The sequence below is a fragment of the Amblyomma mixtum genome, chromosome 3, assembly GCF_055824585.1.
Source record: "Amblyomma mixtum isolate Tamu chromosome 3, ASM5582458v1, whole genome shotgun sequence".
In the NCBI taxonomy this organism is placed as follows: domain Eukaryota; kingdom Metazoa; phylum Arthropoda; class Arachnida; order Ixodida; family Ixodidae; genus Amblyomma; species Amblyomma mixtum.
In genome coordinates this window covers 245,968,905-245,984,922 of record NC_143014.1, presented here as the reverse complement: position 1 = coordinate 245,984,922, position 16,018 = coordinate 245,968,905, and the positions used below count along the sequence as shown (strand labels likewise).

At 46.6% G+C, this 16,018-nt stretch overlaps 1 protein-coding gene across 4 annotated transcripts in view; it reads left to right on the top strand.

Moving 5' to 3' along the window:
* Cad99C (cadherin 99C) overlaps positions 1 to 16,018 on the top strand; it is a 169,456-nt gene that overhangs the window by 133,795 nt on the left and 19,643 nt on the right. For all 4 annotated transcript variants that reach the window (XM_089583226.1, XM_089583225.1, XM_089583224.1 and 1 more), the window contains 12 exons: positions 727 to 894; positions 3,348 to 3,435; positions 4,614 to 4,726; positions 5,885 to 6,085; positions 8,031 to 8,168; positions 10,267 to 10,425; positions 11,141 to 11,325; positions 11,408 to 11,540; positions 13,191 to 13,273; positions 13,342 to 13,429; positions 13,521 to 13,646; positions 13,771 to 13,829. In XM_089583226.1, the coding sequence (XP_089439352.1) occupies positions 727 to 894; positions 3,348 to 3,435; positions 4,614 to 4,726; positions 5,885 to 6,085; positions 8,031 to 8,168; positions 10,267 to 10,425; positions 11,141 to 11,325; positions 11,408 to 11,540; positions 13,191 to 13,273; positions 13,342 to 13,429; positions 13,521 to 13,646; positions 13,771 to 13,829 (1,541 nt within the window). The remainder of the gene's footprint in view (positions 1 to 726; positions 895 to 3,347; positions 3,436 to 4,613; positions 4,727 to 5,884; positions 6,086 to 8,030; positions 8,169 to 10,266; positions 10,426 to 11,140; positions 11,326 to 11,407; positions 11,541 to 13,190; positions 13,274 to 13,341; positions 13,430 to 13,520; positions 13,647 to 13,770; positions 13,830 to 16,018) is intronic.

Here is a 16,018-nt window from a genome sequence, read left to right as displayed (position 1 = left end):
ATGCTAATTTTTTTTTACTTTTTATTTATTTATTTATTTATTTATTTTTTCCCCTTTTTGTTTTCATTTTTCTGATTATCAAACTTTTAATTTATTATTATTATTTTTTATTTTTTCTGCCTCTCTTTCAGTCAATACAAAATTGATCCATTCCAGATGTTGTATTCAAATCTGCACATTATGCCGTCCTCCCATCTTCGTTCTCCCAGCTAACAGGACCCCTTTCGTTGCGTCGTCCAATCTGTCAGCCTATACCCTATTAATTCTCCTTTTCCTCTAAAGCTCCTAATCATTCCAACAGTTCACCGCCTGTGTCTTGGCCACTCCCCCGTAGTGGGTATGTGCCATTCTACTCGAGGCCAACCAACCAACCAACCAACCAACGAAGTGCTCTAGGATCTCATGTTACTGCATGGGTGCGCCACGAGCTGCGCACAGTCAAATACTGTACTATACATCACGCATGCGTAAAACTTAGACGGAGCAGAGAAAGCACGGGAGCTTCGCTTCATGTCATGCCATGTCATGTTTTTTTTTTTTTTTTTTTACACACTTTGCCTTCGAAAGTATAGGTCTGGCAGTAAGTACACTAACGCACTATGTTCAGTGATAGAGCTGTGTCAATGGGCAAAAGCAGCGGCACTATACACCCCCGACAGCGACGTCTGCAGTTCCTGCAGCTTCGGAAAGTGTTAAAACGTTGTCGATGTTCCTTGTCTGCCGCAGGACACGGCGTCGAACCCTTTGGAGCGGTTATCCAGCACGACCACGTTGACGGTGTTCATCGAGGACGGCGACGACCAGGACCCGGCGTTCGTCTACGAAGGCTGCACTGTCGTGCACGGGGCGTGCGCCGACGTGGAGTACAGCGCCGAAGTCACCAGCGGCCTCATCGTAAGACCAGCGCGCTGCTAATGAGCTTTGCTTTGCATTGAAGCAGTCGCACTATGCGCTGCTGGAATGTTTTCTGTTTTGTTTGTCTCTTTGTTTGATTCCTGGATGACTATATATTGACTGGACGAAGAACTGAGATTTTAGCACACGCTGTATAAGTTCTATAGTTTCGCTCACAGTAATTTGGCACGAGTGCTCAGTTGGTGTGTGAAGTTTGAAAGTTTATTCAGAAGTAATTACAATGGCACTGTAGTGGGACCTCTATGTACAAACGCAAGAAAGAATAAATAGCAACATGAAGCAGCATTGCATATCAACACAAACTTGTTAGCGATATTTAACAAATACAACAATATGAAGTGCAAACATCAAATGCACTAAAAAGTTAAGTTTCGATCACAAAGCAAACCAGATAGGTAAAATGTGGGTTAAAACAGCTTCATAATCAAGAAAAAAGAATTAACGAGCGGACTTTTCGTTTAAATGACGATACAAATGACACCGTTTTAATACTATGAGGCAATCAATTCCATAGTTTTGTTAAAGAAAGCCCGACAGTTTGAATTCCATAGTTAGTTCAACCTTTTGGTAGTGCAAAATTGTTGTGGGATGCAAATCTAGTAGGATTATGGTCGATCGGTTCTTGAATGTGTATGTACTGTAGGAGGTTACGGTTACTTATAAGATAAGTAAATATGCCAAGGTTAAATTTTATCATCTGTGGAATACGAAGGATATTGAGCTGAGAGTATAATGGCGTAATGGAGGAATCCCTATTTGACCAAGTAATTATCCGGACCGCTAGGTTCTGCATAATCTGAAGTTCGGAAAAATTAGAATGATATGTCTGAGCGCGAGAACTCTTGTAAAGTGCTGAGCGGGTTAATTTTTTTGCGACGAATTCTTTTCATGGAATGTCGCAGAAGGTACCAAGCGCAGAGCGCATCAGAGCGAACGAGAATGCACACCAGAGGTACGCTGCAGAAGAGAGAAATCCCAGCGCCGCTACAAGGCTTAGCGCGCACTCCGGTATTGGGCTTTCGCAGCTGAAAACGATGACTACCTGTCTGCTCTTGCGCAGTAACACCTCTGAAACTGGGCACTAGGGGTCGCTTTCTTTGTTGCGCAGCATGCCAGTGGCGCGTTCTCTGGACAAGCTTAACGAGTTCTGCGCAATCAAAAACGACTGTCATCGTTAAAATTTTTGCCATTCTCTGTGCTCGCTAATGTGTCGACGTACGCGCAGCAGGCTGACATGTTAGTGACATGCACGGTTTCTATGGAAAAGCGCCTAAGATTTTAAAAAAGCATTCTTCTTTAATTATTTGGAGTAAATTTCTTAACGTGGACAGGAATACTATATAGGTGGCGTTTTTTGTTGTTGTTTTTTTGTTAATTTTGTTAATGAGAAAGTGTTAGAGCGTTCATTCTTAACTTGGTACACTAAAAAAAAAAGCAAGTTTATCGACTACCCGACTGGCTTGATCTTTACCGTGTGCACGAAAGCTAAAGATGATGAGCTGCGCTCTTCATGAAGTGAAGTACAGCCGAACCCGGTTATATTGAACTCGAAAGGGATAACGAAATAGTACGATATATCGATAATTAGATATATAAAATGGCACTAGATAAGCTGATATGTTATTTAGAAGCAAGAATACATCCAAACTGCGCTAGTAACGCGCTTCTTGCATCGACGTGCCTCCCTCCAGCGTGCTGGCAGCGCACCCCTCGATAGGTGTTGTTGGGCCTAACCTGCTTCGTACCGAAGCCGCAGCGGGCGGTGCTTTGAACCTGCCACTGCCTATTGCAAGGTGTTTCCAGTACATTATAAATAGAGCAATAGCATTAAAATTAAGTAGAGTTGGTTTCCTGGACACCTTCTGCAGCGAAGCGAGCTAGGCATACTATACGAAGGCCGCCTCTATAGGCTTTAGTTAGATTGGCTTTGCCGCATAGCAGCGATGTGGTATGGAAAATGAGGACGAAAGATCAAAGGCCCCCATCAACCGCACCCCACGTTCACCTCTTCACGCGGTGTCACAGAGCTAGCATTGCTAGCGGAATTGAAGAGCGCCGTTAGAAGAAACGCCACTTGAAGAGATGCGGCGCTCCTTGCGATATAATGCTCAGCCGAACGAGAGTTCGATAAACGCAAAGAACTGTGCGATACTCTTGCATGGGGTTTTCAAGGGGATGTTCTGCAGTTCGATATAAACAATGAATCGATATATCCGCGTTCGATATATTCTGGCTAGACGCTTCATCTACCTGGATGTCATTGTTTCAACACGAAACAAATGTGGCCGCTATAGGAGAAGATCAAGATAACCGACTAGCCATCAGTGACACCAGCGTTGTGTTTGGCCTAAACGAAGAGTATATTTTGCTTTCATCTGATGCGGTCACCCGAGCTGCCTCGGCAAAGCTGTGCGCCCTTGCTTTCCTTGCAGTCGGGAATCCTCAAGATTCACCCCGAGGAGATCAAGGCGGAGGACCGGGATTCCTTGAAGTCGAAGATAGTCTACAGTTTCCTCAACGGTACGTTCTCCTTAAACTTTATTCTGCGCATTATTGCGGAGAGAAAAATGTTTGGGTCTTGTCCAGTTGCATATCCAGACAGTAGCAGAGAACAATGTTATATCAGGTGATAGAGAGCGAGAGAGGTAAAACTTATTCGCGGAAGAAACGCACGGGAACCGGCCTCACAGAACCAAGTCTATTGAACGACTAAGTTCTCGGGGAGTGCTCAACAGAAATAATGCAGTCATGTTACTCTCTATCGGAACAAAACAGCACGGCATGACAGCGTAGTGAACTGGTGAAATAGCTGTTTTTCTCATCATGCATACTGCTCGCGCCGGCTACATGTGTGAAATGTTTCGCCTCCATTGTCGGTTTCGTCGACTTCTGACTTTCTGGCTTTTCGATACAAAGTACTGATCAGCATTTAATGGCGAAATGATTCTTATATCGCTGGGAGCCGGGAAAGGCCCCTCTGTAGGCTCTTTTACTTTTCATAAAAAGTATTTTCGTGGTAGGGATTTCCTTTCGCAAGTAGCTTAGTTGGAACAGTCCGGCAATGAAGCGGACAACAGCATGGCGCCTGTACTCATCAGAATGATTACGTGGAGGCTCCCAGAAGCCTACTGTAGCTCAAGGAATATGGTAGTCCGAAGTGTGCGTGGGCGGAGGAAACTGGAATGCTCATTCTCGACAGTTGCAAAAATGCATTCAGAATGAATTATTTTCGCGCCAAGCGCGATCGACAGTTGCAAAAATGCATGAGGAAAAAACTAGTCGTGCGCGAAGCGCGCATTGTAATGAATAGAGCGAAACAAAACTGCGCGAAGACGACGGGACAAAAGAAAGGCACGAATACACACATACAAAGCGCAACCGACTAGCCCAACATCATGTCTTACTTAATTGTAATGAAATTTGTAACGGGCACAAAATAACTTTTGCATTGAACCTTTTCGAGTGCGGACCTGACTGTCGCACGTCGATCGCTGCTGATGCTATGACCGGTCGATTCGCTGGCTGCTGTTTCGTGCAATACGCAGCTCTAATTGAGGGAAACAGTAAGGAACAAATTTTGGCCCTCAGGTGATGATTTCTTTGTGTATACTGGCGCTCTTAGGCCAAGCTGCTATTGCGTCATTAGAAAGTCATCATCATTATCAACTTTTGTGTGTGTGTTTGTTTCGCCCTCGCAGGTACGCCGTCCTTCTACCACAACTATTTTGACATCGACAGAGACAGCGGCCTCGTGCGCCAGCTCAAGCCTGTGGACCGATCAGTGGCGAGAAGCTTCGAGATTATTGTCAAGGTACGCACCGGTGTAACTTTGGAATTTTAACAAAAAGAAGTCGCAAAAGGGCCACTAAATTCGGCACCGGGCTGTGGGAGACACCTGCCAACATCTGCTCGCTGACAAAAAAAGCGTTGAAGTACCAAGATCCCGTGCGCTTTCCTCACGGTTATAGTGAAAAGGCGGGAACGACAGGGCGAAAGGTTCGCATCTGCATTACTGTGCTGTCCTCGTCGATGAGTGCCGTCACTTAGGCAACTGATACCATGGTTACCAGCGGTGCCCAAAGATTGCACTTTATGCGTATCGCAACTACAGATCGACTCGCAATGTTGTTCTGACTTCTGCAAGAATTCTGCGTCCGGTGGGAGCAAATGAAGCAGCATCTAGCACGGTTGCATTTCATTGATCGGACCTTATGTCGTAGGCGCTGGAGAGGTGACAGAGTTTTTCCCAGTTTTTCCCACTCCGCTGAACGTTGTTTTACAGCATCCAATGATGCACGGCGGGGTGTGGTAGACGGCAGCGGAAATTTCAGATCTTACGGTCCGTGGCGTCCCATCAAGCTTCTCCACACTCCTTCGGTGCTGAAAGAAGAAGCCTAAAACTTAAATTCTCGATTACGTTACTATTTTAAATGTCAGAGCAAAAAATCTTGGCATGCTTTACTTACAGCCTATACAGATCTGAATCCTTGAATATCGCTCAATTTTTCAAAAAAGTGATGCAGTTGCCCGTTAATTCCATGACACGCTCTGAGACAAGAAGGTCTAAAAAAGGTACAAGGGCAAATCCTTTGCTGACTGCCAGTGTTGCCACATCCATGAAGCCTTCAAAGAACAGCCGCTTTAGAGGCTAACTTCAAAACGACCATCATCCACAGTTAGTCTCCCCGCGGATTAGCCGTTTGTCGTGGCGACTAAGGCCCGTTTCGCATGCTGCGAATTTCACCGCCCGACACTGCGGATTCGTTCGTTCGGCGAATGAATTCCAACCGGTTGGAAATCGTTCGCAAGCCGTCTGCGGAGACCGGAGGCCCTCTCCAGCTGCAGACAGAGCGAATTCGCAGTGTCGGCCGGTAAAATTCGCGGCATGATACACGGGCCTAAGTGTTGCGACTAGTCTCATTTTAGCCTTTTTCGACTTAAAAGGCAAGTGCACGTTCTCTCGACGCAGGCCGAAGAAGACACCCAGAGCCGGAGGTTCGCCACAGCCCGTCTCACCATCGGCGTGCGGGTGGTGGACAGCAACCCGCCCATCCTGCTGGCGTCGGCCACCGAGGGCTTCGTGGACGAGAACTCGCCCATCGGCACGTACGTGGTCACCCAGCCGGGCGGCGACGAGCCGCTCTACTTCATGGTCAGCGACGACGACATCGTGAGTGGTCCTGCCCACGGGAGCTGGGGCGCAGCCCGCCTTGTCCAGCGTGTGCGTCTTGGCGCGCCCTCAGTGGCGGTGGGAGTTGCGCCGTCGGCGGATACTCTCATCAGCACCCCTCTCCGCCACACTCTCCACTACTCGGCTAGTTGGCACTGCAGGAACCCATACCAGCACTTTATATCGGCTATTCCATTGAGCTCCGTCCCCCATTTTTAGGGAAGCACGGATTTATGTCGCAGTTGTCTGAGGCGTGCGATTTTGCCTTTGCTCAAAAATGCTTAGCCGGCGTTATCGTTTAGAGCTCAATCCTAATGACGCCGTAGCTCCTTCAAAGAGCAAACTTTAAAAATGAAACATTTTAAATCATGGTCTCTGTTTCATGAGGTCAAATAAAAGTTGCGTTTATCAATCCGTATCTTTTGAATGATTTCGTACACATTCTTTTTTGCAGTTCAGTGCTATCCGTAGAAGGACTCTGGTAGTGGCTACTGTGTGCGTTATTTCACGATTTTTAAAAGAAAAATCCGTACCGAATAACCCGGTGTCTGACGCATGCAAATGCAGTTTCTATTTCGGCATGGGATCTGTGAGGACGAAGCTTACGGTGACGTCGTTTTTGCGAGAAGCGAAAAAAATTAAGGTAGTTGCAGAATGCCACCTTGTGTTAGTTCTCAGTAGCGTCAAAAGCATCGACCAGCGCACACATGCATTACTTTCGCCCAGGCGGATAGTTGCCACCAGTTTGCTGTCATTTCAACCAGACTTGTGCATAAAGCGTTTCGAGTAATTGATCAGTTTTGATTACTTGCAATAAATTACATTTTCTTCTAGTTTTATAGTGAATTTATTACTTTCTGTAGGGTGTAACAATCTAGTTAATCCTAGTTATTTTTTTTCAGTCACCGATTACTCGTAATCTGTTCCGTTTTTTTTTAATCAAGTTGTAACCCGTGTTATTACTTGGAGTACCTGAACTCGATGGCAAACACTGATGCAATATGGAATTCCCTCTCATTAGAGAGACAGCGATCGGGCTGCATAGAAGCCGCGTGCGCGAGGCTGTCCGCTCATGGAAGTCCGAGTGGCATGCCTTTTGACTAGCCCCGTGTTCCACGCTTCGCATTTCACCACCACGACACCACTGTATGTCATGTTTAGTGGCCTGGGGCTTTGTCCCCTCAGAGCGGGAACAAGTACAAAGCGTGGCGCTTTGCGTAACCTTGAGTTAGGGCGAAAGGCCTTCGTATGTAAAGCAGCGCAACTGCTTCTGGCGCGCGCATAGAGACAGTCTCCTGTGTCGCTACTGGTGTGTTCGCAAGGAAACGGGGAAAAAATGCCGAAGGAAACCTGGAAAACAACTACAGGTGACATTACAAACGTATATACTGCAACAGGTTATGGATTAAGCAAACTGCACCAGCTTATTCTCGTCCGTGTGTATTTGTGCTGTGCTGATGAAAGATGGATGAAAAATATCGTCATAGTAATCGATTACTTCTCGGCAATTATTCGGTTACTTTTCATAGGCAGTAATTGACCACTGAAATCAGTTACATCTCAAATGAAGTAATTGTAATCGTAATCCGTTATTTTTTTTCTGCAGCGCCTACAAGACCAGTTTCAACCAACGGAGGTCTTAAGTGTTAGTGCGTTGAAGTGTTCGAGTGTAACGTGCAGATGAAGGAGTCTCTTACCGCCATGATTCGAGAGGAAGTGTCCTTGCAGTGCATATTTCATCGACACCGCTTGCGCAGGCAGCGAGGGCTTATAATTATCTGCATTTTTTAAAAAACATTCTTTCCTCTCTTTATTAAAAAAAAAAAAGCAGTTGGTAACGACCACCTAGGAGCGCGAACATTGCCGTTTGCTGCGTTACCAGATGTTTCCGCTTCATGAAGGGAATTCACGCGCCTTTTTTCACGGTGTCTCCTCGCAATGCCAGGCTGAAGACGACCCGTTACCGGAGTACACTTTCGAGCTCACCACGACCGCCTTCAGGGTGAACAGCGAGGGAATCTTGGTGGTCAACGAGCAGGACCTCGACCGGGATCCGCCAAACCAGAACATCCACACCTTTCAGGTTCGTCGCTTCCACGCTCAGAAGAATCGGTTGGACACGCTTCCAAAGTTATTTTGTCGTGACGTACTGTCCGGGGGTGTAATGGTTCCGGAACACAGCATGCTGCACAGAAAAGGCAGTGTCTTGTAATTTTATCCTCGTCAAAGAGCAGCCGTTCTGACAGGGACATGAACCTGCAACAAGAGTAACACACAATAAAGTGAATTGTGTGATATATATTGTTCGAAAAATATAGCACAGGTCATGAAGACGTAGATTGTGTTTAGGGTTTTCATAGCGCAACATAATGGCTAATTTGCGACTAACAAAAAATCAGTTCTTTTATTTACTGAACGGAATTATTTTTGAATATGTGTTCCGTTCATTACTGCCCGACATTCCAAGTGTCCAAGTCTGAAGGCCGAACTAATTTCCGTGTACCTAAACTTGATTTTAATCCTATAAAAGAAGTCGCTATATTTTTTCTTCAAAAACCCGAGACCATATTCTGCACGAACAGCTAGTAACTTGAAAAACAAAATTTTCCACATTTACATGGGGGGGACAGTGTTTGGAGGATCGAGTGTACGATGTTTACGGCTTAGAAAATTGCAAAATAGTGTAATTTCTTCAGGGTGAAAAAAAAAAAATTCGTCAGGGTGAAAAAAAAAAAGCCATTACAGCAGGAAACTGTCGAGTAGCTAGATTACTTAAGTCACAATAACAAAATTATGTCATTGCTTGCTCCACGATTCACAAATATTTCAGCTTGAATCCTAGAGAAATGGTCAAAGCCGTGACCTAACTGTTAGTAGTTCATAATGATCTCTTCGAAATGGGACTGTTAGCCTCCTCTCAAATGTGCGATGTTTGAATGCCGCAGTGACGTGAACAAGTCTCAAAAGGTTACGGTATGGACGCTGCTTCAGACTGCGTGTGAGGCAGTGTATGCCGTTGACGTCCTTAGGCCGTGTGTTGGTCCGGAATAAGGCTGACATTCGTCTGTCGGGCTACAAGGTCTGCGTAACGTTCTTGCTTGCAAACAGCGCACAAAGCAAAATAGTCGACTTGTTCTCTAGAAAATTAATTAGTAGCATACCGAGAAATTCTAGACAAACACCTCTTTTTTTCAACGGTAAGTTGTTTATAACGCAATTTTTTTCACATATCGCAAGACTGCACCGTAACAATCAATATATCCGTAGATCTAAACTCGGAAGGCATGGAGTTTTCTGCTATTTATTATGAAAAAACGCGCTCTGTTAGTTTTCTATGGCAGTCTTAATTGCTCGGTGCTAGCTCAGGACTAAATTTAAAATCAAAATTTTCGTATGCATCGCAAGATTAGACCGTTCCCATCAATTTGTTTATAACAGTATCTGAAAATATTCCACAGTTGTCTCCCAATTCACGTCAAGAACAAACCCCATTGGTTTTCTGAGGCAGTCTTAACCGCTCAGTGAGACCGCTATACAAAATTTAAAAGCAAGATTTCGCTACTCATCGGAAAGTTAGACTATTCCCATTATTTGTTCGTAACAGTATTTTACGATATTCCACAGTTGCCTCACAATTAAACGTGATGTCGATGTGAGCTGGACTTGTTTCTTACAGTCGTTTTCATATTTCTCGATATTACGATAACTCTTTTGGATATAGTGTGTTTAGATATCCAAATCTAAACACACTAAGTAAAATTCACCCCACACTTTACGCACAAAATTGTCCGTGGTGCCATGAAAAACCTACACTGTATCACATCACATGGGCATGTCAAAAAGTCGACATCGTCCCAGTTATACAAAACCCAAGTGTGGAGCAATGGGAGGGTCTGCTCTCCAGCGACTGCCGCGATGACCAGATCGGTTTGATACGGCGAGCTCAGCTGACGGCAGCATCCAGCGGAGCCCTGGAATAGGGGCAACCGACCGTTGCGGATGGACACATCTGACCACAAAAAAAAAAAAAAACACTTGTGCTAGAGCCAAATAAAGTTATCCTTCCGCGTTTTCTTCGCAATATTGGGGGCCTTCCAGGTCGCCTTCTCGCGCAGTTTCCGAGCTCGTCCTGACATTGCCATGATGTGCAGCTGAAGAAAAATAGCGGTGCATCATTTCAGGTGGTGGCGCACCAGGTGAACAGTGAGCCGGGCAAAGGGAGCAGCGCGCCCATCTCCCTCAGCGTCCGCCTGAACGACGTGAATGACAACAGCCCGAAGCTCCCCACGCTCAGCCCAGTCACCATCCAGGCCGGCGACGGAGTCCGGAACGTCACGCAGGTAGGCACCCGTCTTAGGGCTGCATTATTCCGCCTAAGGCGCCCGATCTGTCTAAGGAGCCTGATGGCCGATGTAGCCTAAGCGCACGATGTGAGCGGCGGATGGGTAGGAGCAGTATGCAAGCGTATTGTCAGGATAGGCGTAACTTACGCCTGACAGCTTGTGTGGCCAACGTGGTTGAGTATGGGGCGGCTGAAGAGGTCTCAATTTGCGTTTTTGGATGACTCCTGATTCGCAGTGGTTGAGGCTGGCAGAAGGTTTGGTTTGGTTTATTGGGGTTTAACGTCCCAAAGCGACTCAGGCTATGAGAGACGCCGTAGTGAAGGGCTCCGGAAATTTCGACCACCTGGGGGTCGACATTAACCAAACCAAACCAAACCTACCAACCTCAACCGCTGCGAATTAGGACTTATCCGAAAAACGCAAATTGACAGACCAGAGTGTGAGAGAAAGAAACACCAACTCTGACGGCGGGTATAGTTCAGGGCTCTTCTCTCCGCAGAGTGACGAGCATTACTGTTTCGGATACTTCCGTCGTGGTAACTTCAAGAAGTGATGGGAGTGCGTGTGGCTGCACAGCTGCTCGAGTCAAGAGCCGAAAGCGCTACTGCTGCTGCCTGAGCTCTGTCTTCTACACGTTCAGCGAGGGGGGGTCGGACGGTTCTTGTGCTCTAGTTTCGTGCGAAAGACGAAAGCTGGCCGCGGTTTATTGCAGGTCCAGGCCCGAGACGATGACGAGGGCGAGTACGCTCGTATCAGCTACTCCGTCTACCACGTGTCCAACAACGGCCGTGACAAGTTCCGCATTGACCCCAACACTGGCGTGGTGCAAGTGATCGGCAGGGTCTCCTCCGGGGAGCAGTACAGCATCACGGTGCAGGCGACGGACTCCGGCGGAAGGTAATTTTTATTCGACTCCGTTTAACCGCAGTTTTTCCGCGTGATTGTTAAACTCATTCCGACTCGCCGTAAATGCTTCCAGGTTCAGCCAAGGCATTCTGGATGTGATAGTCATACCAGGTCCGAACACTGGAGGTCCCGTTTTTTCGAAGGAAAAGTATGAAGCGCAAGTCAGCGAAGGAGCTTCTGTCGGCTCTGCTGTCCTAACGCTGAAGGTATGCATCAGCTACGCAACTCGGCAACACAAGGGAACAATAAAGAAAGCTCTTTATTCCTCCTTAAGCGTAACCGAGTATGCCAAAGATGGATCGAAACCACAGTGCAATCGCAACTGCTCTGCTTCTAGCTTTAAAGGAAAATAGAATTTTACTAAACGCTTTCTATGTTTATACAACTGGTACTACCAGCAATCCAATGGATTGCTGCTAGGTATGGAGTGCAACACGTTGCGCTGGCGTATATATAGTGAATGGCCCACTTTGGTTTGGTTTGGTTTATGGGGTTTAACGTCCCAAAGCGACTAAGGCTATGAGAGACGCCGTAGTGGAGGGCTCCGGAAATTTCGACCACCTGGGGTTCTTTAACGTGCACTGACATCGCACAGTACACGGGCCTCTAGAATTTCTCCTCCAAAGAAATTCAGCCGCCGCGGCCGGGAATGGCCCACTTTACTTCCGCAAATAGCAAAATTAATGTCTCAGCGATGTTTCGAACATCTTTGACTATTTTTATCTCTATTTTTTTCGCGAACGGTAAAAGATTTTGTTTTCGGCTGCGCTGCATGGTTATAGCTACCTGAAATTATTTTCCCGGCAGAGTTTACCCTGCTCTATAGCGTACAGGGAGAAACTCCATGCCTCACTTAGCGAAATTATGTAACATCTTCGACTTCCTGTTTCGTGCGCGAGAGAACTGGCACGCGAAGTCAACGCCAGGCTTGCTCATCGCACGGGTGTTCGGTTTAAGAGCGTCTGAGTAAAGTGTAAATGCGCTGACGGGAGTGCAGCTGCGGTCGCCACCAAACTCGACTACAGCGTCCGCTAGTCCGCGCTTTGGTTTTGCTTCTTCTTCTTCTTCTTTCTGTCGTACGTCTTTTTTTTACGGTCATGACGGTGACGCTCCAAAGTCAATAGGCGTTTTTAGCACACTGGAGACGTACTAGCGGAGACGTATACCGGTTTACCGGACGTCGCCTGCGCATGCGCAATGACATAGGTGTGACTAGGCGGGGCCACTGCGCGCGCGCAGCCGGCGTCCGGTAGACCGGCATACGTCTCCGCTAGTACAGAGGGCAAAACGCTTGTCTAGAACACGTTCTGGGCGTGTTTTGGCAAGAACACGCGATATCTAGCGATAACATTTCGTTAAAAATGCTCTGGATGTGTAAGCATGTGCAGTTAAACTAATAGGATTTACTCGTCATTTTTTTGCCTTCCTGGTCGCAGCTGCTTTGGGATCTGCAGAACGCACAGTTCGGACGTTCTAGGCATGTGTTTTGCCCTGTACGTCTCCGGTATGCTAAAAACGTCTAATACCTTCCCTGAGGCGACATCACCGCTTGTTTTTACTTGCTATTGACAAAAATAGAGAAGGTATAAATTTTATGCCACGTTAGCTTCTTAATAACATCCAAAACCGGGTTCAATACTCCTGACTTGTTATAACTTCGCCCTTTTTATTAAGTAGAAGATGATACCAGGACCGCGACAGAAGGGTAGAAGAAGCATGTATCATCCTGCGAGCTCGTTAAACTGCTTAAAACGCTTCGTCAAAAAGCTCCGTCGTGCATGTGCAGGTCAGCCTGTAGTAGTCTGTTTGAAGGTGGTGACTCCTCTGTTTCTTTCTTTCTGTCGTTCGTCGCAAAGGCAACTGATCCAGAAGGGGACGACGTGTCGTACTCTATAGTGGAAGGCAACGACAAAGGCGTCTTCACCGTTGACCCTTCGAGGTAAGTGTTGGTTGTCCGTGCCCGCCTGGCGGTGGCTGAGAGACCGCTGCGCGCCTCTCTGCTCGCAGTGGGACCGTTTCTGTGGCCAAGCCTCTCAACCGCGAGGAAGTGGCCTCGTACACCCTGCAGGCGAAAGCCGAAGACAGGAACAACTTGGTAAGAGTGCTTCAAACCTCGCGTCGTACTATCGCTACAAAGTTTAGGTGGCAGGTTGGAGAACTCACGGGTGCGCGATCCGTCTTTCCAGTTCAACCTGGCAACAGTGCAGATTGCTGTGACCGACATAAATGACCAGAACCCCGTGTTTGTGCAAGAGAGCTACAACTTCACCGTCGAAGAAGGAAAAGCGGGGGCCGTTGTCGGGACTGTGCAGGTAAGCTTCACTATACAGGAGGCTCGTGAAAGTTTTTTTTTTTCCTAGCGTGCTGTTGAAGAACCTCGGCTGCCCGCGACAAAAAAAAATTACAAGCCTTTTTTTCTTTTTCTTCCTGCTATAGGCCCGAGACGAAGACGTTGGTGCAAACGGAGAAGTTTATTACACAATTGCTGGAAATGGGTGAGATTAAGCATCGTCTTTGCCTTCTATAGAACACTAATGGGGAGAAGAAAGGGTGGTTGGGAAGGGGAAATGCGGGTGGAGGAGGGGGGGCTGCGCTTCCAACGAAAGTGTTTGAGACATGCGGCGGTATAAAATGAATCTTCATCACGGCTGCATGGAAAACGGGGGCGACCACCCCCTTCAAGGTCCCTTTGTTCCGGAGTCGCTGAGAACACGCTAAGCAACGACTGTGCTGAAATCTAAGAGCAAACATGTGCCTTTGCCGCACACTATATCTATCAAGATATCCATATAAAATGTGGTCCTCTGTTCATTGTATACGTCAGCTCACAAAAACGATCACCAAACTGAGCTGCGCGTTGGTTTTGCCCTCCGCCGAAGCCGTTCGTTCTTTCACTCGTCGGGGACGGGTGTAAACTTCGTCATAATTACCGTTCTTGCGCCTTTGGCGAGCACGATTATTAATTTAGGGCTTCAACGCCTCCTTCCCTCTTCATCCCGCCGAGCAAGCGCCTTGTCGTTGCACTCAAGGTGTTCTGTGTGTGCTCTGTTCTTTTCTGACGATGACGATGTTGGCTTTGCATTCGTTGCATCCTTCACGCTTTTGTCTTCGTCCTTCAAGGGAGCCATTAAGCACATCCATCAGACGTTATGCTTTCCTTGTTTCCGAGACTGCTCCATCCCTCAGCACCTATAAGCGTACTAGAAGGCAAAGAGGCGGCATGTTCCCGGGGCAGAGCCCACGCTCGTGCGCCACCCAGGGTTGCATGTGCAATGCTCACGGTACTTAGCCGATCGTTTGTGAGCACACGTTTTTTTTTTTTTCTCTACTTCTCCTCGACCACGCATTCGTGAACGCGTACTCTTTAACTCTCGCACAAGGACACCGCCCGATGACGGCCTTCTAAATGCAAGAGAATCTGACGAGCAGTTTGAGAACCATTTCGTCAGAAACGCAGGGTAGTAGTAGTAGTAGTGGTGGCTTTTATTTGCATTTAATATGGAAGGTAAAATAATTTTTGCTACCCCGGCATCTGCTATCGCGGCTGGAAGCACCTGAGCTGGGGCAGCGGATATAAAGGATAGCAGGCAGTGTGTAGAAGTGAAAAGAAAGAGGGGAGGGGATATTAGAAAGGACAAGGGCAGGGTGAAGCAGAAAATAGGTTTCAGGGTTTGCAATCTGGCGAGTCCACTTTCTTCGCTTCTATCGTTGCCTTCGTTTTTTTTTTTTCTGTGCTTAATGCCCTTCGTACTGTGCGGGATAATTCAAGCGGAAGGGCCCCCTTACTTGTTCTTCCTTCATTTTTTGCTTCCTTTTCATGTCTGTACTCCTCTTTAATGAGAAATTGCCTATATATAGAAACTAAATTATCTGCATGGGACAGCCTTCTTCTCTGGAAAGGAAGCAGATTTTCTGCGTATGGTGACTATTCTTGGTTAGCAATTTCATGCTGATATATAATGTATGCTTGTCCAAAATAATGGAGATAATCATAATTGCGACTGGCAACACCATGCTGTGACGAGTAAATTAAGTCAGACCTGGATCTGTTCCTAAGGGCCTGTGTTAGATTCTAGGGTAAGCCGCTAGTTTCCACTTCTTGTTCTTGGACTGTGGATTGTTATTTTCCTTTCATGAAACCGTTCACAAAGGGGTTAACATGCATCGGTTGGCTAAAAGCTGTCTTTCAGACCTGTGACTCCCCACATTTATTGTTTCTGTGTATACAGTGAAGTCACGACACCACAATTCAAGACAGCTCGACTTGCCAGCATGTTTCTGTGGTGAACCTGAACGAAACAGACGCGATGAACGGGACGAAACGGACGACACCTTATATGATTTTAGTTATATAAATTAATATAATTTTATTTTAACTGATCAGTATAATTTAATATAATATATTAATAATTCTTATTGCACAGAGAGAGAGAGAAAAAAATGGGCGGCCAAATACCCTATTATAGCTTGAATCTTATGGCTTCTCTCCTCTTACATTGGTTCACTTCTCTGTATATAGTCGCCCATTATTTCTCAGTTTGCGTTTTGCACTGGCTGACTCGTACTTAAATCGCTGAAATTTACATGGGGTTGGTTCCAAGGATTTGATTGTCACGTCTTCAGATGATCCCACATGCACAAAGCTTTTCGATGGAGGGCTGCAGGGCCGTGTCGATGCTATTCG